The 26864-nt window shown below is 39.3% G+C and overlaps 1 protein-coding gene across 1 annotated transcript in view; it reads left to right on the top strand.

The window, feature by feature from the left end:
• Nucleotides 1–26621, top strand: part of KL (klotho) — a 50196-nt gene extending 23575 nt beyond the window's left edge. Inside the window, exons 2-5 of the mRNA XM_035324619.1 lie at nucleotides 10423–10933; nucleotides 15627–15895; nucleotides 18504–19620; nucleotides 23282–26621. Of these exons, the coding sequence (XP_035180510.1) occupies nucleotides 10423–10933; nucleotides 15627–15895; nucleotides 18504–19620; nucleotides 23282–23619 (2235 nt within the window). The 3' untranslated portion in view covers nucleotides 23620–26621. The remainder of the gene's footprint in view (nucleotides 1–10422; nucleotides 10934–15626; nucleotides 15896–18503; nucleotides 19621–23281) is intronic.
• The last annotated feature ends 243 nt before the right edge of the window (nucleotides 26622–26864 follow it).

Here is a 26864-nt window from a genome sequence, read left to right as displayed (position 1 = left end):
TTGCCCAGGGTGGTGGTGGCGTCACTGTCTCGGGGTGTTCAAGGAAAGGTTGGACATGGTGCTTAGGGACACAGCTTAGTGGGTGACATTGGTAGTAGGGTGATGGTTGGACCAGGTGATCTTGGAGGTCTTTTCCAACCTTAATGATTCTATGATTCTATGATTCTATGAAGTGCGGATAATGTGACCATGCTGGATCAGCATTCCCAATGTGACTATCTGTGCTGGCCGTTTTTTAATGCTGAAGAGGTCATATTTTGTTCTGATCTCCATTTCCATTGCTGCAGCTTCTTTAATAACTTGGATAAAGTCTTAATCATGTCTGCAAACATGGATATAAAATCTTAGAGAAAAAAAAAGAACAAACTCAGAAGAGATCTGAGCTCCTGCAGAATTGTAGAGCATGAAGCTTCCTATTAACTTTGCTCACTGGTGGTAAGGTGAAGAATCTACTCCAAAATATTTTACTTGTCTTGTACCCCTTGGCCTGTTCATCAGTCCACTTAGAATGGTGCTCCCAAGGTTATGGCTTATGCTTGTTTAACTAACTCTTTCACCACTGGCTGCATGTTAATGCATCAGCTGTTCATGAAATTATCTGGATTTGATCAGTCTCTTGTAATTTTTCCCATGTTTGGATGGTATGAATATTGCAAATAGCTGGAGCATGGTGGAGTAGATGCATATGAAGCAGTATTGGTACCCTGTGAATGGTAGGGGGAAATTCTCTCCAGCCTTCCCCTGATAGCAAGATCATAAAGACAGCATGTGCTATATCTGCTATTCCAGTTTCTAGCATTTTTGCTACAACAGGTGTGGTTTATACTAAAAAAAAATAAAAATTAAAAAAAAATTGCTCAAAAACAGTAAATCAGTAATATCTGTTGTCTGCTTTTTGGTAGGCCAGATCAGAGCCTTAATACTGCACAATCTTTGTGAAATTACTCCTCACTCCAGTAAGATTTTCTCTGTGGCTCTGTGGTCTGAGGATATTTTTACTTCCTCTGTGGCTGATGGTCAGGATCCACAAACACTTTGACATGAATACTCCTGCAATCTAATTTCTTTTGGGACCAAAGCTGGGGAAAATCATCCACCCATTCATCTCTAAGTGGCTGAAGAAGGTCTGGGACTTTTAGGGCAGCACATGAATGTACCTCAGGAATAATTTCTGCCTGCCTTTCTGTCAGCCCTTCCCAACTCTACAAACATTGATTTGTCAAATCCAGTATCAGTTGATGCTCATGTGAAAATGGCATGACAAATATTTCCTGCTGTCTTCCTGGGAAACTCTTACCATTGAGTTGCACATAAAATGTTTCAGTGTATCTCCAGGAGCAGTTACATACTTGGGTAGGGCCAATTTATTTTGAATCCACTGCCGTGCCCAGGATAAGATTTCAAGTTAATCATTCACACCAGAGCACAGTGCTTCTACTCAGGGTGCTTTAAATGCAGGGATAAGGGTAATGAGTAATCTCGGTTCTTTAGGGTAATGAGTAATCTGTTATTCTGTCATTTCCACACAAAATTATAGATTACCTTCAACATTTTTCTAATCTGGGTTGTTGGTTCACACAGTTAGATTAAGCCCAGCAAGCAGAAATACCATTTTGTGATTTTCTTGTCTGTCTAGGACATGTACTGATGATGGGCTTTAGTCCTATTTGTTTTTACCTCTGTGTCTTGTTAATGTATTTTTTCTTTCTAACACACAGTTTTAATTATACAGAATTGTCCTTTTTTCTTTGTTTAGTTTTTGCCCACTTCCCTGAGAGTCTCCAAAGCAATTCTCTCCATGCGTGTCTACAATTTTTACCGTAGATCAGACTACTGTCTGTGTACCCACTGAACCATCAGAAATACATTTGGGATAACAAACATAGCTTGGCAGTGTGTAGAACGAGCATTTCCAAATGGCATTTTGAGGGGATGAATATGTACAGATGGCTGTATTAGTCACCTCTTCCAGAATTTCTCCCCATAAAGGTATTGAAAAAAATTGCCTTTTATAATATTTATTTAGTTCTTTGAGGCTGCATATTACCATTTTTTTTTTCCAACTAATGTCATTAAGAGTGTATATGTTACTGTGGTTGCCCCCCTCACTGTATGACTTGCAGAGCAACTAGTTTATCAATCTTCTCTTTCAGCTTCTGCCATAGCACAGGGGAGAGTTCTGGATGCTTTCAGCTTCTGAAGAGCTGTTCTCTAGTCAGAGAGCTTCCCTCTCCAGCCACTTTGTGCAAACCTTGATGAGACCGAAGGTTTGAACCTGGAATGATGCCTTCACCTACCCAGTACCATTACCAATTTTCTTGTTTCCACTTGCTTTTTGGCATCTGCTTAATTTCAGTGCTCTGACTGGGCATTGTTCTGTCATACATAGTTTTCTGTGCCTTAGATCTATATTCTGTATATATCATATGTCAGTTTTACCTGAGTTTTATATGCATAACTTTTGTGCTTACTAGTAGCACCATGTTACTTTCTTTCCAACCAGAATGTGAGTTAAAATCCTTTAACATTCCTTTTGCTTTTGAGGTAATAATGTATTCAGTTCCCTTTACCAAACGCATGGCTTTTTTTCATCCTTTTTGTTCTGCTTGTATTTCCAAAGATTATCAACTCTTGCAAAATGGTTTTATTATCCTGGTTTGTGTTGTTGACAGCAGCATGTTCCGTTTTGTGTGCTTGCCTTGGTGATTACAGCTGAGTTCTCCATGTCTTTTTCCCTCACATCTTTTTTTGATGGTATTTTGTGTACGTGAGTATATCAGCATCATTGGAACATGACCTTGTCCTCAAGAGGTTCACACTCTGGTAGATGGCTTTGCATGTCAGTCTCATTTCTGAGCTTTTGTATGTTTACATAGCTTTAGGACACCCAAAACAATTTTGATAGCAATGATTGTATCTTGGTCTTTCCCTTAATACTGCCTGAGTACTGTGTCCCAGATTCCAATCGGAGTCAAGTCTTTTATCAGGGACTAATTTAGCTCCCTTCAGTACTGCAAGATTGTCTCTCAGCTTTAAATCACACAAACTGCTATGTACTTTTATCTTCTTTTTGTACTCTGCTTAAGACTCTCATATCTTTAATATGCACATGGGTCACAACATTCCTTGAACTATTTTTGTGCAGTTCCATAATTAATCTTTTCTGTCAGAGGTACCGGAAAATGATTAAACACATCAAGTGTCTCAGAAGCATTTGTTGTCAGAAATAAAGCTATTTTTATCTTGTCTCCCATTGCTTCTCAAAGTCAGATGCTGCTTAATTCTTTTCCAGATGACCTTTATATTTTCAGAGAGTGTTAAGTCTCACGGGACTTCTAGCTGCTTTCCCAGCTCACTCGTCGCTGGGTGCTTTAGTTTATTCAGACAGTGTCGGCTCCAGCGGGTGGTGCCAGCCTACCTCTGTGATGAGTGAAGGGAAAAGCAGGCAGTTCATCTCACTCTCAAAGGGGAATTAAAAATTACTTGAGTGAATTGTGTCCTAAAAGTTTTCCCCCTTACCATTTGTGTGAAGTGTGTGGATGCAGGTGATGACAAAAGTTAGGAGAATTTTCCCCCAAAAGGTGTATGGCTGAGTTGCTCAGCCTCTGATAGTGATAGCGAGATTTGCAGAGCAGGTTTGATCAGTCCAGCAAAGCTCCTCTGTTTTTCTTGTGATGGGAAGAAATGGTGTTTTAACTGCTGTGTCCTCAGATGAGTATTTAATTTAATGCCATCTTTGGTGTTTTTTTTTTTTTTTTTTTTTTTTTTTTTTTTTCTGTAGAGTTGAGTATCATATCAAGCAGAGGCATTGTTCTGGAGTGAATACACTGCTGTAGAAGTTAAGGTACCTGGTTTAATTTTTCTTTGTCTACACATGTCGTAATATCTCTGCTCCCTATTCTTAAAGTAGGAGTAGTATTACTTCCTGCCTTACGTATGGCAGGCATAAATAAATTCATTCATACTTGTGAGGCACCAGCATGTTATGGTGACCAGCACAGTGGGAAAAACTTGACTAAATAACACTAAGAAAGGAATCAGAACAAAAGAATGTAGATAGATCTGTTACCAATGCTTAAAGATAAGTTTGTTGCAAACTGTACGTTAAGTATTTATAGACTGAAAAATGTTCACTTAGCATTCTATGTACATTTACGTTGTGGTCTCAGGTTGTTGAGGTTGGTCATAAATACAAAATCTGTTGAATCAGTCATATGTGGCATTGTTGGCTAACAGATTCTAAAAAGAAACATAGAAATGGTGCTTATGAAAAATTAGAGTGAAAAAAACAAGTTACTACATGACTAGCATATTATCTATAAAAAAATCTTGTGCTTTATAAATGATGATTTTGTCTTGCCAGCTTCGGAATATGGGGAAAATCTTAAGCAATTTCTAAATTTCTTTATCTGTTACTCAGTGTTAAGATTATCACTTCCTTGTGAAAAAGAATGTTTGCCCAGGACTGCATGGATAAAGCCTACTTGACTTTGGATCTAAGGGTGAAACATGACATGAAATATGACATCCTTTGTTGTAGCTTTTGATTAAAATACTTGCTTTTGATGATACAGAGAAAAAAAGTCATTGCATTTTTCTTCTTCTTGGTACTAGGCACATTCTGACTAATGATGCACTAGAGTTTCCCATGCCATTCCAATAATTATACTCATTTCAGAAGGGCTTTTGATGTAAGACCGAAAAATGACATTTTTGTTGGAGATACATCATCCTGGTTTCTAGTAATCAAAAATCCTTTGCACATCTTTTCCAATTAACTCTTCGCTTTGTATTGCTAAATGAATTTCAGTAACACTTTCCTACTCAGCTTCATTAACATGCAAATAGAGAGTTAATACAGATAATTCATCTGAGCATGGAGAGCACGTTATTTGTGCAGTTTATTTGTAAAATGAATGGTATTATTATTGGTTCAGAAGACACAAGTAAAAATTGAGACAACTTATTCTAGAGGAATGAACACAAATTTCTGAATCATGATGGAATCATGATGTTCCCAATTATAATTTTTGATTTGCTGTTGTGAAGGTTATGCATCATGATAGACATAAGTGCTGATAACTTGCAGAATGTTATGTATCAGTGCCAGCCTCAGGAAAGTCTTAGTGATCTTGGGCAGGAATTTAGAGTAGTCAGCCAAACAAAGCTGTCCGTATATTACTAAATTGACTTTGCCTGGTGATTCTTGGGCTGGGTAGCTCCGTCCTGAAATAGAGTAGGATATGACTATGTCAGAAGACTGTTTGCCTGTGTTGAATTATTTCTGTTATTACTGCAGGACACTGGACTACGTAGACTAGCCCACGCATTGCAAGGGGCTTTTCTGCCTTGAAAATGTATTTGATACTTCACCAAGGCTGGACTCAGACATTATTGACTTTGACTCAGACTAGGATCACTATAAGGCTGATAAAACATGACCAGTAACAGAGTTTCACAGGTTGACTATAGGTAGAGCATGGTTTGAATAGTTATATTGTCTGGGAGAGTGATGGGAAGAAGAATGCATCGACTTGAAAACAAGTCTATACCAGACCCTGAAATGTGAGCAAAATACAGAAATATGGGTGGGCTTAGCTAGGTACAAGGTACATCTTGAGACTTTTTTCCATTTTCATGGTGATAGATAACTTTTTTTTTTTTTTAAGTGATGTAAGCATTTTAAGGGTAAAGTAAGTGTTTAAAAGCTTACCTGACAGTGTGTTCCTGAAGAATATACACAAAGAGTAAGCACAAAGAGTCCCTGTACTAATGGGCAACTTTCCCAATACCAGCTTGTCTAAGTCTCAAAAGATTCAGAAGAATGTAAAGTAGCTCCCCCCAAAAAGGTGTCAGTCAAATGTTTGATATCTAGCAATATGTGCTACTATCTGAAAGCAAGTAATAATGACAAGACTATCAAAATTCAGCAGCCTAGAAACTAGGAGATGAGTTGTAGCATTTATTTCTGCTCAGAACTCATGGGTGATTGCACAGCTCTTCCTAGAGCCAGTTTGCAACCAGCCTTTTTTAGTAAGGTTTTCCAGTCAAGCCAAGTGATCTGTCAGCACCACACATCTGCCTGAGCTAACAAGGAACAATGTAAGAGTCCTCAGCAGCTTGCAAAAACAGGGACAAGGAGTCAACATGCTATGTGTCAGTAAAAGTACTGAAGTGTGGATTGCCATGGTCTTTAATCCTGGTCAGCTGTGAACCCAAAGCATGTCATAAGGAAGTCACTGAGATGAGGAGGTAAGATTTCAGATAAATATAAAGGAATTGATAATAGGCTGTTTTCTGCTTCTTTTCTCTGCGTATGATCTGGGACACTAAACTCTGAATACAGTTAATAGACATCTAGGAGGTTTCAGTTGTCCCAGCAAAGGCATATAGTTTGAACTGCTCTAGAATATTCTGCCTGGCATCCAATTGCTGCTCCAGAAATGCAAGGTCTTCAGATTCAGGTAAGACATCTCAAAAGAGTCTGGGCACCTGTTTGAATCTCACCCACAATCCCTACAGTTACTGGGAGCTAGGCAGTAATCCTGTGGAGTGCCGTGGTGTGGCTGCTGTACTGTACCAGTGAATCACTCTGTTGACTTCATTAAGTAGGTTGACTTGAGTGGATCTAATTAGTTCAGTATAGGTAGTGCCATGTGAAATTTCTCAGGCTATTTAGGATATCTACATGGAACAACCATCATTCTAGGGTGTCAATTATATGTCTTTGTTCAGGCATCTGTGTGGAGCCCAAGATCTCCATTGTCTACAGTGGGAGCCTGTGCATCTAGCTTACTACATGTGGACAGCAGAATATGTCTTCAGCTCAAACAATCCACCCGAGCAGTGTGATCCATTTTCCAGAAGATAGGTGTATGTGCAAATTATCATTCAGTACATTCTATAGTATTCCAGGCATTTCCGTGAGGCTGACAGTTGAGATTTAGGATTTACAGGAGATTCGGAGTTTTCTGAAATTGCAGTTAGAGGCTGGAATACTCTGAAGTCTCTAAAACTGCACTAGACACCTAATTTTAGGAAAATTAATCCTGTCCCAGATGTCCATAGAGGTTCTCTGTACTGTTACTTCTTCCAGCTTTATTTCTATATATGTTTGAATTACTCCATTCATGTTTGTCCATCAAGCCTCAGTACTATAAAACACTACATTCTATGCTTAGCTGGTTTATTATGGAGTTAGGATAATTCCACTTTAACTTCATGCACACTCCAGGAGGCAGACATCTGAGTGGGCTTCTCAGCTGCTTTCAGCTGTCTGTAGATAAGTCCTGTATAACTAAATAGTAGGTTTTGTCTGTCATCAGTGGAGAAAGATGGACTCCCAAAGAGTGACTCATCTGGCATATTTTAGACACCAGTCTTCTCTTTTTCTATGGAGATAGATGATCAGTTTAGAGAATAAATATTAATGAGATAATCTCACATTTTTACCCTTTATATTTTTTCATTGCTACAAGATAGTAAACGGTACCATCTTATCTGTGGAAGGGGCTAACCCACAGGGTTCCCTTCCTTCTTGCTTCATGGTAGAATTGAGGATGCTAAAATGCTGGAAGATCTCTCTCCATGGGTAGGAGTGGGGAGAGCAAGGAGTTATGGGGAAAGTCCTCTGTAATCCTCAAGGTGCTACATGAGTGGGCAGCATACTTGCAAGTGCAGATGGCAGATGAAATGTTGTGTCAGTGAGAGTGTGCACGGGGCTATCTTAACGTATGAGACAGGAAGCCTGGAGGAAGCCAGGTCCAACAGAAGAAGAATGTATGGCATTTTAGAGGCAAAAAGTGCGTGTGATCTGAAACGAACTACAGTATGTCTAGGACATACCTGTAAAGCCAGCTGACACTTGTAGTATGGGTATAGACATTTCTACTGTAGCATTAATCCAAGTATCATTGGTAACAATGGTAACCTCAATGTGGCTGTACAAGCTAAAGGGAAAACTAGCTTTTGGACTCTGTACTCAGGATCCCCACTGAATTTGTGCTGCAGCACTTCATGCCACAACTAGACAAAAAAAAAAAAAAAAAAAAAAAGCTACCTCTGTCATCCCATCTTTGTTTATGATGATGACAGCCAGAGGGAGAGGCAGGGATGCAGAGGCACCTTGTGAGAAGTTCAGATTGGGTTCTAAGGATAATGGTTTGAAATTCTGCCATCAGTAATATTTCTCCAGACATCTCTTAGAGTTGCAAGTGGTGACACATCTGTTCCCACTGGTATTTTAAAAATCATATTTAAGGTGTTGGCTGTATGGAGTTTTGGTCATGGTGCCTGATGTCTTTTGTTCTGTCATCAGCATAACAGCGCTTCAGTGTAAAATAAAATTAAGCCTGTGCCAGTCAGCTCTCATTTTTGTCATGAGACTTTGAATTGGTTGCTATATTTAGTTTCTCACTAGCATCAAAATTCGTTGTTTTAATATAGACAAATGGTGGGACTGCACTGTGTTTATTTGAGCTGTTGGTGCATTATAACTGAGCATATATGTTAAAGTTTGCACCTGAGAGCTTGAATCAGGTATGTGTGCAGAGGTGTGTGCTGTGATTTAGGGTTTCCAAGGTTGTTATTTGCATTTTGGTTACCACTTTAAAAGGGCATAGGTTCAGCTTCCTTTACAGCCAATGTCAAATTTGCACAGATGTTTTATATACCCCATGGTGACTCAAAAGCAGCAGGTTTTTTGTATGGGGACAACTGAACTGAGCACTGATTATTGATCTTACCTTTTGTTGTCCTTCACTTCCAATTGCTTTTCTCCTAGCAGTGCGAATTAAAATTCTGCAAGAACAGTAGAATGATGGAATTAATTATTTTTCCTGGGTAATTGACAGTGTCTACGTCAAAAATGATTAATAATCTTAATTGTTTAATGTTCCTAATAAGGTTGGCAACTGGAAATCATTGCAGTTGAAAGCTTGAATGGTAAGAGTGTATGAAAAGGAAACTGTAAAAAACAGCTATCAATACATTAATGACAAAATTTGCTAACATAACAGCTGCATGGGTTGGAAGATTGGCTTTCTATATGGCTTTTATTTCAGGGAGGACTGAAAAAATGCCTGTGACATTTTGATTAATAATCTGTCATATATTCAGCACACCTGTGAATTTGTATGGCAAGAATGGAGGTTCATGTCACCACAGAATTATATGAACAAACACTAACTGATAAGTCTCAGAATGCAAATGTAAACTGGGAATAGTTATCAGGTAGATTTTATTCTAATGAAAGATCTCTCATTTTTTACCTTTTTACCAATGATCTAGAAAAAAGGATTACAATTTCTACTAATGTGAAGATGACATAAAGATGGGATGTTGATTCATAGAGCAGTCAAAATTTGATAAGCCAGGTACAAAGAAAAATATGTTTTATATGGTGAAGGGCTCTGGAGATATCATGGTACTTTAGATGAGCATATGCTTGTCGTGTAATGCTATGGTCGCATAAGCAGAAACAGTATATTGAATTATCTCTGGTTTTACTGCTGGCAAGACTACCACTGGCATATTATATCCAATCCTGCTGCTGCAGTTTAAGATGGATGATGACAAATTGGAAGCGATTCAGAGGAGAGCAGTGAGAATGGTTAGAGGGCTTGAAACTATGCCTGAAGATAATGAAAGGCTCCAGGAACTTAATCTATTTAGCTTTCAAAGGGAACATCAAGAGAATGTTTCAACCCACTCTGTAAGATCACAGGACAGAAATTTGGTAGAAAACATCTCCTCACAGTAACAGATAAAGTTATACCAAAAATCAAGTTGTTGAAATCTGATGCTAGAGATAAACAGCAAAATTTAATAAAACAAGTTAAATTGAATTATTTTTTTTTTTCAAGAGCAGTGATAACTTGTTATTCACCATCCAGTTCTAAGTCCAAGTTGGTAGTTTACCTATACTGCATGTTCTGGTTCAAATAGAAACAAGTTCAGGGTTTTTGTTTGTCTCACATTGTTTGAGAGATCTTAGTAGCTTATAAGAATGGACCTGCCATATAACTGTGTATCTACAAGTAGTAATGAAAACATCCTTTGAGACATATTTAGTTAAATTGATTGTCATTTTTGTAAGTACTGGAAATATGTCCAATCTTAATAATAAAAGCCAGTAATGATGTCTAGCTAACTACCAAAAGTGTGTTTGGTGTCTGGAGTTGTATCTCATAGAAAACTGCAGTGCTATTTTGCCAAAACAACTACAGATTTCTTGTCTTTCGCTAATACTGTATTAATGAAAAGTTAACTTAGGAGTTTTAAACTGCTGATGAGTGAGTAAGTCTGGACCCCCAAATGCAATGTTTTTGTGGTCACTGAATGACAGTGGATGGTACCTGGGACCAATTGTGATACTTAAAATGGAACTTTGGGTGCATTAATTACAGTCTTTCTTTTCAACAGGCCCATGCTAAAGTCTGGCATCTCTACAATGACCATTTTCGTCCAGCTCAAAGAGGAAAAGTGTCAATTGCCCTTAGCTCCCACTGGATAAAACCTCAAAGTATGACTGACAAAAATATAAAAGAATGTCAAAAATCCCTTGATTTTGTGCTCGGCTGGTTTGCTAAGCCCATATTTATTGATGGTGACTATCCAGAAAGCATGAGGAGTAACCTCTCATCTCTGCTGCCTGAATTCAGTGAAGATGAGAAGAAGTACATCAAGGGAACAGCTGACTTTTTTGCTCTTTCTTTTGGAGCTACCCTGAGTTTCCAGCTCTTGGACTCTCACATGAAATTCCAGCAGTTGGAATCAATAAGCTTGAGGCAGCTCCTTTACTGGATAAGCTGCGAATATAACAACCCCCCAGTATTCATTGTGGAAAACAGCTGGTTTGTTTCTGGTAGCACCAAGAGAGACGATGCCAAATATATTTACTATCTCAAGAAATTCGTTATGGAAACTTTGAAAGGTAGGATTAAGGTTGTATTTATATGTGTTTGACAAAATCATTATGCAAAATAGCCTAAAGAGACTTGTTAAAGAACCAGGCTGAAATCTAATTTGGGTCTTTAACATTCATGTTGGCATTTGTGAAATGACACTCCAGATCTCTTCCTGGGTTTGTTCTTTTCAGCTCTTGAAGACCCATAATATCTGCACATAGCATTTGGCGAGCTTAGTGCTGCTGTCTTTGAAGTCAGTAGGAAAATTTCTGCTGTCTTCGGTGGGAGGAAGCACAAACCCTGTGTGAACTATACTGTCAATGGATTTAGGGAAATGAACCATATTATTTATTAATAATTGCTTTCCATATTTTAGATGTATGAATACATATATACAAAACTTAAGAATACGTATGTGGAAAGGTTTATGCTATCCATGAAGAGTTCCTCTGAAAAAAAAAAAATAAGGGTAAAATAATATATTTTTAAATGAAAAATTTAAACGTTTTCATGTTGCATCTCAGTTTTGCCCTTGCATAAATATTACAGTAATACAGTTCTGGATATCAATCACAATAATCTGAATTTACATCACTTTAAGGACAACTGAGTGTTTGAGTTTATATAATCTAAATTATTTAAGTTGTCATCCTATCATTTTTTTCACAAAGAAATGCATGACATCATATGAGAGTTATTTTCTAATTTCCCATTTTGTTGTGGCAAAATAAATTATTTCAATCCTTTTCAATACTTCAAATTAAGTCATCAATAAGTTGCTGGGGTTCCCATCTCCACTTTCATTGTCTTGAATTTGTTAATCTACAATTTAATAATTGATTTACTCATCTACAGTTTTCTGTTTTGGTTTTAAAAACAGTATTATTATAGCTATTTGTTCAAACTACATAACCATTGTGTTACGTTGGCATTGTCATGCATTCAAGAGGCAGAAATGGCTTTTTTTTATTATTCTCAGCACTCATGAAGATTCAAGAGTCCCACATCTGTTTCATCTGCTATTCCAGAAACCTAATTATTACAAATAAATTAAAAGGTGAATAAACACACGAGGCATAGCATCCAAAATAGCAGTAATGGAATGTGAAACAGTTACTAACTGTTGCATGTACGGTATTGCTAGTTTGCATATAGCCAGATGAAGATCTATAAAGGCTCTTAACCTCACGACTGTTACCCATATTTCTGTTCCATTTATAAATTCCTGGACATACATACATAGATCTGCCTTTTAATAACAGCTGGCTGGAAACAATCTCAATATATAGATTTTCTTTCCTATTTCTGCAAATAACTGCAACAACAACAGCAGCGGTAGTGTTGTCATTGTATTAACCTGTAAATTCCACCATTTGGCTAAACTTTTTACTGGAAGAAAAAACAAAGACAGAGGACTAGATCTGCAGGAGGGACTGTGGCATCATTAAGATGAAAATTATTGCGCCCAACTCTTCTGCCCGTTAGAGTCTGAAATATCCAACGTGACTATCAAAGTTCCCTATGCAGTACTTGAGGGAATTTAGTTAAGAAAGATCCACAAGAGAGTCTTAAGTTGTACAACAGAAAAGACACAAGACAAAGGCACATACAGTGTCTCTCAGAGACTTAGGGCAATGAAGCACTATCATGTAGAGAGAGATTCAGGAACTAGTTCCTACCTGATTCACTCCAGCAGTAACGGGGCAACAAATGGCACTGGAGTTACAGCACTGAGAAGCAAGGATACTTAATTTAGACCCAAGGCCACATAGTTGTGGTTTTGCTGCTTCCTATATCTGTCCAGTATGTCTGCCTGATACACTATGTGCATGCACTGGCTCCATTAAAACTGTGTACCCGAATGTTGACATTGCCAAGTAAGTACAGTCCTACTGGAGTAAACCCACTGAGTAAAAAGAGTTGGTGTTGAGGGCCAGGTGTCCACACTGTGTGCATTCCTGAAGTCCATCTTTGGTTTAATTGCACCCCAAAGGAACTCTGGTCATGCATCTTGAGACCATCCTGTGATGTCAAACAAGGTGTGGTAAGTTGGGGCAGTCAGGAGATTTGCTTCAAAAGCATTTTCCTGATTTCAGCTGAAATGATGACATCCATTCAGACACTCAGTACTGTAGACATGGTGTATGTTTTTGTTGTTGTTGTTGTTAGTTAGTTAGTTTTTTTTTTTAAAACTTTTGGAAGAGGACTCTTTATTTGGGATTCACACCCCCCCCCCCTTTTTTTTTTTTTTTTTTTGTAATTTACTGCTGTTGATCTCCACTGCCAATCAAATAACAATGAGGAAATGAGGAAATGGGGATAGAATAGAGTGAATGGAGATGTAATATTAAGGAGTTAAATATTAATTAGAGTTGCTAGTTGATTGGAATTGTCTTCTCATGTGGGTGGGTATCCAACCACTTACTTTAGGATCATATTCATTTCCCTGCTCTCTCTCTGATACAACAAATATTTTATTATTTGTGAAGTTGAGCTTGTAGAACAGGAGGGCACGAGAGCTCCTCTGTGCCATGTTGACTAGCCAAGTTGTTAGGTCATTATTTGTGGAGTTAGCAGGTCTGAATCCAGAGTCTTAAGGAGAACAGGGACAGCTAGGCCTCTGACAGGTCAGGACTGAGCTATGCTTAGGTATGTCTGGAGGCAAAACCTATATCCTTGGGCAGTTTCCACGTGGAAACAGGGGATCTGAGCTTCACTCACCCCTCCGGGGTGGAGCAGCAGCTGAGCAGAGGGCTTTAAGGATCTTTATTTGTTATTTATGGGTCTGTCATGATTTCCTGTGCTATTTCTAGACTAGCGAGCTGAACAGAGCATGAACTGAAATGGTGGTAGGAGACAGTCAATGTTGTTTAATAGTTAACCCAGTTTTGGCCCAGCTCTGGCCTGTGCAGTAGCACACTTCTAGGCACACTTTGAGGAGGACTCAGGCATTATTTCCAGCAGGTAGTACGGACAAGGCTACCCAGTTTCAGAAGCTGGGAGAGTTTAGCTTTAGTCAGCCTGGCTTGCACAGTGACAGACACTAAAAAGAGGGCAGGTAGACAATGCAAAAAAAAGAAAAACCAATCATTTTCATTGTATTTTTTCAATAAAATGCAATTCTTGTGGGATGCTATGTTTGAGACTTCTAAACTTCCAAAATCTTTTCACATTGCTTCTTTCATAGGTGACACTTTAAAGCTAATACATTTTGAAAGAAGGATTTGAGGGGAACTTTTGAGGTGCTCAGGAAACACGGGAGTGCTGTGTGATGACTTACAGGAGGGGTGACGTGCTGTTCAAAGAGAAATTCTGTCTAACAAAGTGGACCTGTACCAGCTTTTACTCTGCTGGTACGGCAGATGTCATCATGTGTATATGCGGAGGTTAGAAAAATACCAGCATGTGCCAAACATAAAAGAATGATGCCTTTAGGAGGAGAAGTATTCCGTTTCCTTAGACATTTTCTCATGACCTGTGATAGAAGCTGTGCCAAATTCATAGCTTATATAACCATGGTTAATTTAATTGATTTGAACAGGGCTACAATGAAGAATCCATGTGGTCCTTCATAACTTACTGTAATGAGGTACATTAATAAAACGAGGAAATGAGGATCTTGATATTCTGGTTGCCTGAAATACACTGTGTTAGTGTTATTAGACTGGAAAATATTATGTACAGTCAGTACCCAGTTTGGGTTTACAGAAGATGGTGAGTAATAAAGATAAACTCAGCTGTCCGCTGAGCCAAATTCAAGTTCAAAAGAACTTATAACAATGTGGTTAAATGCCTTGCTGAATTAGGGTGGGTCTAATTATGTAATTAAAATAAGCACTTCCCTGCATGTTTTCCTGAAGCTGAGCCTTGCCGAGGAACATTTTGCTGAATCTCAGTGTTTAATACAACTAAAAGCAAGTATCATTTGGAATCTCAAAATGAAATTGTAATGCTGGCAATAATAACTAACAGATGACAGTAGACCCTGATTTTAACCTGCAAAGTGTGTGGTGATTCATAAAAGCCAAAGAGTTGACCTAGAATGCATATATATTTTTAGAAACCTATAAATATTTAAGCTGGAAAACAGTATGCCATAAAAGATATTAAGAGACAGAACTGTAAAAGTCAGTCTTTGCATGCAGTCTTCCACCATTATCACTTCTATTTACAATCCATGGTAATGAAAATTCATCAAAACCCAAAAAGTGCTATCAGGTTTTTCTTAATGTAGATTAGTAGTGGAGAGGAAGGTGAAAAAGGAGTCTGACTTGGTTTGTGTACGTAGTAGTACTGCATTAATGACACTTAAGATTGAGCTGCAGTTCATGCTTAGCAGAGTGCAGCGCCATGCAGTTACTGGCCCAGATGCTGCAAACTGTTCAGATGTATTCTGCCCTGGTACGAGGCTAAGGTTTGGCACACTGAATCAGCAGCACTGCTTGAACCACTGCTGCACCACTTCTTTTTCTAAATCTGGCTAGTTTAAAGATAAACCAAGTACCTCTACTGCCTTCCACAGTGCACCCATGCCCAGGGAGCCTGCCCCAGAGCATTCTGTGCAGCTGAAATATATTCCCTGAATGGGCTTTGAAGCAGACACTGAGATACTTACCTGAGCTATTGCATTTTTCTTGCATGTGAATACCACAAACATTGCTGGTTCCAGCACAGGAAGAATGAGCACTGCGATGAGTTTGGGTTTTGTTCTTTCCTCAGCTATCCGGTACGATGGAGTTAATGTGTTTGGATACACAGTCTGGTCCCTCCTAGACGGCTTTGAATGGCACAGGGGATACAGCATTCGACGCGGATTGTTTTATGTTGACTTCCAGAGCCACGACAAAAAGTTGATGCCAAAATCTTCTGTCTTGTTCTATCAAAAACTGATAGAAAAAAATGGCTTCCCACCTTTGCCTGAAAACCTGCCCATAGAAGGGGTCTTTCCCTGTGGGTTTGCCTGGGGGATTGTTGACAACTATATTCAGGTAAGTCTGATGGTAAAGGAGTAGGTTCTCCAGCCAAACCAGTGGTCAAGATCATATTGATAAATTTGCCATATAACGTGTCTTTGCTAACATTTATCACCACAGTGCTGGAAGGAGATAGGTGCAAGGCTTTTGTGGCAAACGCCATGCCTTTCAGTCTTCTTCTAGACTTTCTGTGTGTGACTAAGGAGATCCAATTGGAGTGAGGTACAGTTGAGAAAGCAACGGTCTATAAAAACACACAGCAATTGAAAGGGGTCTGATGCTTATTGTCCCTGGACATGATGTGTGATCAGTGACTGAAGTCAGTCCTGTTCAGATGAAAGTTGCTCTGCTAAAGCATATTTCCAAAGGTCCTTGTTTATGAAAAGAGAAGTACTGCTGCTTTTTCAAGTCAATGGCAGTGTATTTACCCACTGTGGCAGTGCACATTTAGAAAACTTCCTGAAAACTCTCAGTGTTTACAGTGGTATGTTTCTACATCTTATATATGTACATTCTGGCACTTTTGTTAGAGGAGTTCTGTTTTAAAGAAAAATAAACAATATTAGATTTAGATAAAAATTCTGTGTTCCTTCCTTGTAATTTTTGTACTGCTGTGTCTGACTGAGGCTTCAGTACCCATGGATAGCACCTAGCTAGTTCATGGATCCAGTTCGTAGCTCTCACTCTTTTTATTTCAACTTAGTTTGATATTTCAGGAGAACCTTTCAAATTTTAAGATTTCATAGCATGTGTAAAAATTGTATCTTAGTTACGGTCTCTTTCATAGTTTGGCTCTGTGATTCTCAGATGTTGTTTTGGCTTACAGGGCTCGTCTAACCACAGTAACGATGTGCAGTTAAGTTCAGCTCTGAGCCTGGATCCAAGACAGAATTTTTAATTTATATTTTCCACAAAGACAGAATCTTTCTTCATGCTAGAGTATATGGGGCTTGTTTGTTTTTTTCTTACTCCAAAACTAAGATCTGACTTTGTTCTCTTGAAAAATACAGCACTGCCCTTACCTGGTACACTGATTTCCAAGAATATTCAGCAGTCATTATCCTAGCTCCCAGACAGGTTGGGGAATGGAAATGAAATTGCTGAATTTGGGATCAATAACAGCTGTAGAGTTATGGAGTAAGTCAGCCTAAGACAGTTAAAAAATCTCTCCTATCCCCCAAACCTTCAAAGCTGAATATTTTCATTTCAAAAGGCTGTTCAAACATTTTGTGCTATAAAGCTTAGGTAGTGTGATTTGTAGATGCATCACAGTGGAAAAATACTTTTGACAGCATTCCCAGAGTATTAGTGGAAATGCATGCTTTAGTAATCTACAAGGGACAATTCACCAGAAAAGCAATTTCCCTCAGACATGCTGTTTTTTATTACTTTCTTCTATAAGCACAGTACTGACCTCTCCGGAGAAAAAAGCAACTGATTTTCAGCATCTTCTTTATACAGTCTGCAGAGCCTCAGCTACAAGTTGAACACTGGTTGTAGGCTGACACCTGCTTTTCAAACAGAGGGCAGGACAAGGAAATCTGAACTTGGGGGAACCTTGCACCAAAAAACCCAAACCCAAAAAACAAAAAGAAAAAAAGAAATGGAAAGAAAAAAAAAAAAAAGAGAGAGAGAGAAAGGGACAAATTCACATAATGTAGGACTAGTATCTTGAAGTTTGGATCTTACTTCTATGCTAGAGTATGAATGAGAAGGAGATTTTACTTTTTCCATTATTTTAAGCAATTCACTTTTCCATTTTCTAATCATTACTATGTTTGCAATACTCATTTAAAAGTGGAATTATAATTCTGTGGGAGCTTGGGAAGCTCATGTTTTATTGTCTGTGGTATGTCACACAGGCATTTCTGACATCTGATGCCCTAAAGACTTACAGAAAAACTGTAAATTTTATTGTTGGGGTGACATATAGTGGGTTTACTCAGAGGTCTGAAAAAACCCGAAGCCAATCAACACCTTCCTGAAATAACAGTATGAGTTAAATAAAAAAAGGACATTAACAAGAAGGAAAAATTTTTCTTGTCAACTGAGTTCATGTTAAAAATCAAGTACACAGCATTACTCATCTTGCATCATAGTCAGGAAAAAAATGGTCACAGAAATGATGTTGCATTTGTTATTTCTTTTACTGTGTTCAGGGAGTGGTCTTGAAACAAGCTGCTGGGTAATTTACAACAGACAGGCCCATTGGTAAAGCTTCTTAATCTTGAAAGGAAAACATTTTAAAAATGACTGTAGTCTTTGCTGCAGCTCTGCTTCTCTGAAGATCTGTTGCAGGTTAATGCTTTAGCCCTGAGCAATCCCTCATTTCCTGTAAGGAGTGCAGCAGTTTGGAGAAGATATAAATATGGTGACTATTAGCATAAGGTAGGATGGCTGAAAATGATACATAGATTTGGAACTTTTCTAATGTCACATGTTAGCAGAAGATTAATTTATTCATATGAGCCAGAGATGTTATCTTATCAGAGATGTGAGAGAAGTGCTAAATGCAGTGTTTTGACTTGTGAATTTCTTTCAGTAACTTGTGCCCCCTGGTTATGATGTTCCTACATACCTAAAACAAACTGCTTGAATCTAGTATGTTTCTTATTCTACCTAGGTAGATACAACACCTGCTCAGTTTCTTGACCCTAACGTTTATGTGTGGGATGTTCACCAGACGAAGAAACTGATTAAAGTGGATGGGGTTTTCACCTCCAAACGCAAGCGTCACTGTGTTGACTTTGCTGCTATCAGGCTCCAGGTTTCTCTTCTACAGGAAATGCACGTCACCCACTTCCATTTTTCACTGAAGTGGTCTTTAATCCTTCCTTTAGGTAATCTTTCTCTAATCAACCACACACTTGTACATTATTACCGGTGTTTTGCTAGTGAACTTCTCAGAGTTAACATAACTCCTGTTGTTGCTTTATGGCAACCTATGGCTGAGAACCAAGAGCTTCCAGCTTCCCTTGCCAAATACGGAGCTTGGGAAAACCCAGAGACCGTTCAGGCTTTTGTTGAATATGCCAAATTCTGCTTTACAAGTCTGGGGGACTATGTAAAATTTTGGATCACAATGAATGAACCGTCTGTGAAAAACCTGACCTACGCTGCAGGGCACAATCTGCTGAAAGCTCACGCGAAAGCTTGGCATCTGTACGACAAAGAATTCAGAAGGTCTCAGAAGGGTAAAATATCTATAGCTCTGCAAGCTGACTGGGTAGAACCAGCCTGTCCCCTTTCCAGGAATGACCAGGAAGTTGCTGACAGAATTTTAGAGTTTGACATTGGCTGGCTTGCAGAGCCCATCTTTGGGAATGGTGACTATCCGCGTCTGATGAGAGCATGGCTTCACCAAAGAAACAGTGTTGACCTCTATAATTTCCACTTGCCTTCTTTCTCAGAAGACGAAAAGAAGTTAATCCAGGGCTCATTTGATTTTTTTGCTCTAAGTCATTACACTACTACCCTTGTGGGCTGGGAAAAAGAAGATGCACTGAAATATGACCACTATCTTGAAGTTCAGATGATCAATGACATCACGTGGCTGCACTCCCCCAGCAGAGCTGCAGTAGTGCCCTGGGGACTGCGTAAATTGCTCAAGTGGGTTAAATCAAAGTATGGCGACGTCCCAGTTTATGTTATAGCTAATGGAATTGATGATGACCAGAATATGGTGCACGATAAGCTCAGAGTGTATTACATACAGAATTATATCAATGAAGCTTTAAAAGGTAAGGAACCATAGGTGGTTTATATGTCACAAATACAATTTTTTAATAGATACTGTGTGATAGAGTATGTTTTACTTCAAAACATGAAGTTTTATGTAGAATACTCCACGAATTAAATATTATTACAGCATAGTTTTTCCTTTCATTTGGAACTGATTGGTGTTACGAAGCATAAGGGAGACTGACCTTGCATGTATTCTACATTACATAGCAGAAGAACTTTTTAGCGAATTCAAGAGCTTTAAGTAGATGTCATGTGAGTAGCTCCACACATATTTAATCATATTTTCTTCTTATTGCAGCTTAACTGCTGCTTTGCTTTGTTGCTTCTCTCTTCACTGCTGTGCTTCAGGGCTGGATATGAACTCTCTTCCTCAGCTGTCTCTGTATCTAATCCAGCCGTTATCTTGGCTCTTCATAATAATTCAGCTGTCTACCTCATTATGCTGTTTCCTGGACTCTTTCCTGCTATTCAGAACTCAAAACAGTCTTTTTTTCTGTCTCAAAAGTTTCATAAATTACAAGGTAAAATTAAGGCATTTTGAGTCATCCTGTCACGCAACACAGATATTTTTTAGAAAAACACCAGACTTGGATGAGATAATTTTTACTGATAATGAATATTCTACTTCTCAGTGTAAGCTGTTGAGGTGGCGAATTACCTAGAGTTTTCATATATATATATATATATACATATATATATATATGTTATTTCTAGTGATAATTTCTTCATCTTTAAGCCATTTTGTTATGCATTTCCATGTAATGCCTGTGAAGTATTCACAGGCAGAAAATAAGCCAACTGTCATTTAACTCTCTGATAAATAATGCAAACAAAGCTCTTTGTGTCCCTTATGATAAAACATGATTTAGAGCCTTTCAATTATTAAACTTTTTCCTGTTTGCCAGCATTCTTCTTGAGAGAGGTAAATCCCAGGCCTGGACACACTGTTTCTACAGCAGCCACACCTATAGATGAAGTGGGTATAACGTAACCTCTTACCCTTTTACTCCTCTTTTGTATGACTAAGCAACCTATTAGCTTTTGGCCACGGCAGCAGGTTGGTCATGTGCAGTCTGGGGTTATCTACTGTGATTTTAAACTCACTTAGGGGTTCCTGCCCCATAGGGCAGAACTGTCTAGATTGACATACAGTCTGCTTCATCTGTGACATCCTTGCATTTGGACATGTTCAAATATCCATAGCCTGCTTGTGGAAAGCTTGCTATATTAGCTAAGTTATGTCCGTAATCTTTGTGTTATTTGCAGACTTTGTGGGAAATAGTTTTCTTTCAGGTCACTGAAAGATGATTAAATGCTAAAAGCTATTTCTCCATGGTCACCTAATGGGACATACACCTACGGGGACACTTACTTATCTGCAATTACATTTCTAGGCTTACCAGTGCTATTTGAAAACAGTTGAAATCTGTTTATTGTGGGCTCACCATGACCTCATAACATTTTATTTTCTTAATCCAAATGCCATATAATACCAACTCAGTTGCCTTATGGAGTTTGAGGTATATTACATCAAACATCACTACTTTTATCAATCTCATAAAAAAGATGTCAGGATGTCAAATTAGTTTGACAAGTTTTATTTTTCATTTAAACTGATTGGCATTAATCATATATATATCTTCTACAATTCTTATGTAATCTATTCCACTATTTAGCTGGGTAGTGAAAGATGACTGGCAGTTCCACCATTTCCTAGGTCACCCTGTCCAGTCTGTTAAGTACTGGCTTTAACTTCCTTGTCTGTAATTCCTCTTTCAGGAATTAGTGAATATCAATATTAAGTGCCCAAGATTTTCTTTGCCAGCATTTTGAAATACTGGCTATATGTTTTCTGCATGTGTAATTAAAAACTTATCTTGGATATGTTTGGGTTTGTGGTTTCAGTCCATTGCTTTTGATTTGTTTGTTTTTATCGCTTTGTCTCCTTTCTAACACTTTAGACTGCACTACTTCTTGGCCCTTCTTCTTTTGTAAGTGTGTATAAGCTTAAGTATGGGCTTTTCTCCCAGACCTATTAGACAGAACAGCTGCACATACCCCCGTTGTTCACAAAACTTTGTCATTCATACACCCCATGAATGGTCACCCAATTACTTCCCACCTCTTTTTTACAGGCTGGAAATAGCTACTATAGTTTTCCACTTAATCATCACGTGCAAGCCATATTTTTCTGTCTTTCCGCCTCCTTTGTCACAGGTGAATATATCCCTGCTAAGCAGTCACAATAGTTACCCCAAAGCCCTCTTTTCCACTTTTGACATCACACACTTCAGCCAGTCAGTAATACCAGCTTTTTCGCTCTCTTTTCTTCTCCCACTCTGGTATTGTGCTTTTGTCCATCTTGTCCTTAGGCATATAACAAGCTTTTAACCTTGGCATTGTGACTGACTTAGGTTTCTGCAAAACTTACATTTTTTTTCTGCAAGACGCTCTGCTCTAACTGATGGGAATTAAAAATCTCATGTCCCTATCTCAGTGTCACGCTGCAGAGGAATGAGGGGAGGGTTGATACACGTGTAGTCTCACCTTAAGTTTCTTATTCTGCATTGGTACGTGTGATGTTGCTCACCTGATTCCTTCCAGGGGAGCCAACAGGTTTATGTGGATAAACAGTTCCAGAACACAGCAGAGGACCCTTTGGGCTGAGGCTGTATTTTTAAATACTTTTTTTCTACAGTGTGTAAGTTCACCTTTGCCAGTTGAAAATGAAGAATAGCAATAACCATTTGTGTAACACCATTAAACCCACATGCAGTTTTACAGACACAGACTAATCATCCTGCATAGCAGCTCTGTAAAAGGGTAGGTAAATATCTCATTTTGCACCTGAAAAGAAGGTTAGAGGTGCTAAGTGCATGTGACCACAGAAAGAGCTGCTTTTAGAGGCGTTTGAAAATTCAGCAGTTGCTAGCTCGAGAGAAAGTGTTGCCTTAATTTGTAAAAAATAGTGATTTTGAGGGATAGGGTATTACATTTTACTTTTCCGGGCAGCACTCATGGCTGAAGGTTAATGCTCCAGCTGCTCTTCCAGTAGCCAAGTTAGCAGTATGGATCATGGACACATTCTCAGTGGAGGCTGATGGAGGTCTCTTGGACCAGAAACTCCATAGCAAGAGTGGACTGTGATCTGCATAACTTTCCCACTTGCCCTGAGCATTGATGCGTCTTTTCCTGATGTTTCCAGACCTTTGCTAGCGAGAAGTGCAGCCTGACATCCTACTTCCTTGAATTTCCCCCTCAGGAGGTGCTCTGCAAGGCAGAGCGAGCAGCCAGGGGAACAGATTGCAGAAATCCAGGTGCAGGGAAACCAAAACCCATGTTCTGTTACATAGAAAAAAGACCCATATTTTCACAGTAGGCTCCGTGCTGATCACTAAACACAGTCATGCATTCACAGCTGTGTTTACCGAGTATAAGGAAATAAATTACGGGATGCTCACAGATCACACTGTCTGGCAATGGCTTACACACTCTTTTTATGACAAAGACTGCATGGATGTACATGTAGATTACCTTATTTTTAAGAAGTACAGATCTAGTTTTAACATCTCCCTGCCCCTGCTGCATGTACTGGCATATGATACTGCTCTTGAATGCCAAAGTGACATTTATTCATTTATTTGTTTTCTCTTGCAGCTTATGCCTTGGATAATGTCAACCTGCAAGGATATTTTGTCTATTCTTTTAATGACAGGACTGCTCCTAAATACGGCCTCTATGGTTACGTTGCAAATCAATATGAGCCAAAGCCTTCAATGGAACATTACAGAGAAATAATTGACAAGAATGGGTTTCCTGGTCCTGACACTCCCGAGGTGCTGTGCCCAGAAGAGATTGCCTTGTGTACCGAATGCCACTTTTTCCGAACCAGAAAATCATTGTTAGTCTTCATCTCTTTCATATTTGTTGCTTTTATTGTTACTATATTCTTCATTACTTACTATTCCAAGAGGGTAGAAAGACGGTATAAATAGAGCTGCCCCTTTGTATATATTACCTGATACCCGTTTTCTTGCATCCTCTTGGGAAATCTGAAATAAAAGTGCACAATGTTGTGGCTGCTACAGCACTAGGAAGGCACGTACACTGCCTGGTGCTTCAGGACAGTGGCACTGAGAAGAGATTGTTAGTGTATGGCTTCCAGAAATCATTTTCTGTGGTTTAGTATATTTGGTCTGTGACCTGTCTTTAATTTCTGTGGTTGAAGTTATCTCACAGCTTTCTGTGGGACCTTTGGTTGAACAGATGCTTTCCCTTCCTTGGTTTTCCCTCACCGAGTTTTGTAAGTGTATTTTGAAGACATGGGGTGGTGGAAGAGCCTGAAATGTCAGATTGTCCGAGAAAAGGTTGAGGAGGAACAAAATGATATATGTTTCCAAATCAGGGTTTAATGCTGATGTTAAGTGATCAGAGCAAACACCTGACTGGAGCAGGGCACGTGACTGAGCAGAGACGGGGAAGAATTGCATGAAGCAGAGACTCAGGTTTCTGGGATTCATATTCCCCACCAACTTCATGTGTTTGCTGCTGCCACACAGCCTTGCTGTCCTGGCTTCATTCTTCAGAGCACAACTCAGTGCTGACCTGACGGCTGCGTAGGACCTGAAGATCTAGCTGGGGAACCTTATGTCAAGGATCTGCGTCTTTCAGTGGGGAAGGCAACAGGGATGTGTCCTGGGATGGCAGGGATCGTGCCATCTGATGGGAAGAGGTGTGAAGGGTGAAAGGGCCTCTGTGCACAGAAGTTGTGCTGAATGAGATTTTAAATCCCAACATTTCAGTGTAATAATCTGGCACTTTATTGCTGCTTTTGCCAGGGTCTGAGGTCTTGGAGCTGTTGCTTCTGAAATGCACTTCCATATTCCTTGGGGCTCGTCTGGTTTTGCTGAATGGTTTACTTTGAGCAACAGGATCTGGCCCTGACAACATTTCATTGCAATAAAGTATTACAGAACTGAAGTTAGCAAAACATTAGCAACATCATTTATTAATAACAGCATTTATTAGTAGAAATAGAGATAGACAATGGGAGAAGACCCTGTGTTATTTTGCTTGCCTTGTGAATCACTGCATTAGGAGTGTCCATGGTGTAAAGCACTGTGGTCATTTTTCTCCACTCTCTAACTCTAGGCCTGCATTGCCTTCATCTGTAATTGTATTTTTATTGCCATGTGAATAATGTCAGTCACTGGAAAGAATATTTTAAAGGAAATGTGCTCTGTGTTAATTAAGAATTATTTATCTACAAAGCTGATTACATGGTATTAAATGTGATGTTTATCTCCTAGATGACTAGCAGATGACTAAATGACCTCCTTAGGTTCCTTCCAACCTGAATATTCTATGGTTCTGTGATTCTGTGCTGTAAATTAAAACTTATGTATGAAATACGATTTTCATTTGTAACTGAAGATCATATTTTTTCTTAAACGATCTGTAGAAATAGAAAAGAATTAGTATGTTATCACTATGATTAATGTATTTGTCCTCTAGTTCCAGCCTTAAAATGGTCTCTCCTTGCACTAATATATATTTTGATACTAAGATTAAGGTGAAAAATTTACGGTAAGTCATAAAGTATTAAAAATATACATAAAAAAATTATAGACTGGTAGGGCTTCCAGAAGAAGAGGAAATTTTAAGCTGCTGTATATTTATGCATTGCTGCCTGGTGCAGTGTGGATTGCAATGAAATAGCTCTCCCGAAATGTATGAAATGCCAAATGGCTTTCTCCATGTCACGACAATGAATCACCTCGCAAATACGTTTACTCCATTGTGTCATATGCCTTCAGAATCCATAACAAGAAGTGACACTCATTTAATATAAGCTGTAGCCAGGTCATGCATAACTTCCATGTTACATGTGTATGTGTGTTTAAATTATTTTGTTGCTGGTAAAATAAAACAAATCCAGGCCTGCTCTTTTGGAGGGGCTGGGCATCTGTGTCTCCTCTGAGCTTCAGGGGGTTCGGTGGACCTGGGCTGAGCAAGCCCAGGACAAGATGGGTGCTGTGCTGGTGGGCGCTCAGGCGGTGCCCGGATGCTTTCCTGCCAACTTATCATCCAGCAAGTCGTGGTGGTGTGCGGCTTAATGGGCTGGTCACAGCACAACGTGTGAAACCAGCAGTCCTAGCAAGGAGGAGACACTTGCAGGCTGGGTGATATGTAACCACCGACAGGCAGATGGCACCAGCTGGATATCAAATTTGTAGGTAAATAGGGATTTGCTGCTACGAAGCTGAGTGATCACATCCTCTAATGGTGCCGTGGCCCATAGGAATAACACAGCCTTTGGTGCTCTTCCCTTCAGGAGAGGTTTTGGATATCTCTGCAGAGCAGTAACTGGCTTGGCCTGGCCGCAGGAGTTGCTGAAGCATTGTCCTAAGCAGCCTGCCTGTGGTATGTGCAAGGCCATGTGTGGCTTGGTGAGTGAACTGTACAGCGGTGGGCCAGGGAAAATTCAGGCTGGTCTAATGGGTTGGCCTCAGGAATCTGTTTGATTTTAGGTAATCGGGGGACAGTGTGCTTGTTTCTCGTCATTTTTCTTAAAAGCACACCCAATACTAACAGAAAAATAGACCTGGAAGAGGCACCTGGCCAAGGAGAGCTGTGGTGTGCTCATGCAGACAGGCCCAGCCACCGCCTCCCGTGATCCAGCTGTGGCCCTGGGGCACTTCCTTCGGTCGATACGACCAACGTGTGAGTGACAGTCTGGCTCTCCCCTGGCCATTTGTGCATCTAAAGCAAAACTCCGGCAGCAGCAGAGACTTTCCACAGAGGAGATGCTGTGCCCAGGCTGCAGAGGCAGCTTGGGAGGGACCGTGCTTTATTTGCTGTGGAGTAGCAGGAGGTTGCATGTAGTGGTGGATGGTAACGTGCCCTGTACCACATGTGCTAAGTTTTTGGGTTTCCTAAAGTGAAATGTTGCCATTTTTCTCAATGCTCCAGATTAAACGTGTTGTAAAATAAAAAATACAGGTATTTTTATTCAAAACAGTTTTTGTGACATGAATGCAAAGCTGCTCTTTTCCTTCTCAAAGACTGTACGGTGACTATCAGAGGGATCTTCGCTAAAAGCAAGAATGAATTTTATACTGTTTTTATAACAATCTTAGAAATGAAATAAAGATACTATACATAACAAATTGCAGATTGCTCTGAATTTTTAATCTGTCCAGTTTTCCTGCAGAGTACCTCAGGAGAGGCCTTTGTGATA

The sequence above is a fragment of the Oxyura jamaicensis genome, chromosome 1, assembly GCF_011077185.1.
Source record: "Oxyura jamaicensis isolate SHBP4307 breed ruddy duck chromosome 1, BPBGC_Ojam_1.0, whole genome shotgun sequence".
Lineage (NCBI taxonomy): Eukaryota > Metazoa > Chordata > Aves > Anseriformes > Anatidae > Oxyura > Oxyura jamaicensis.
The sequence above is the reverse complement of the archived record's forward strand: the minus strand, read 5'-3'. Positions and strand labels throughout refer to the sequence as shown.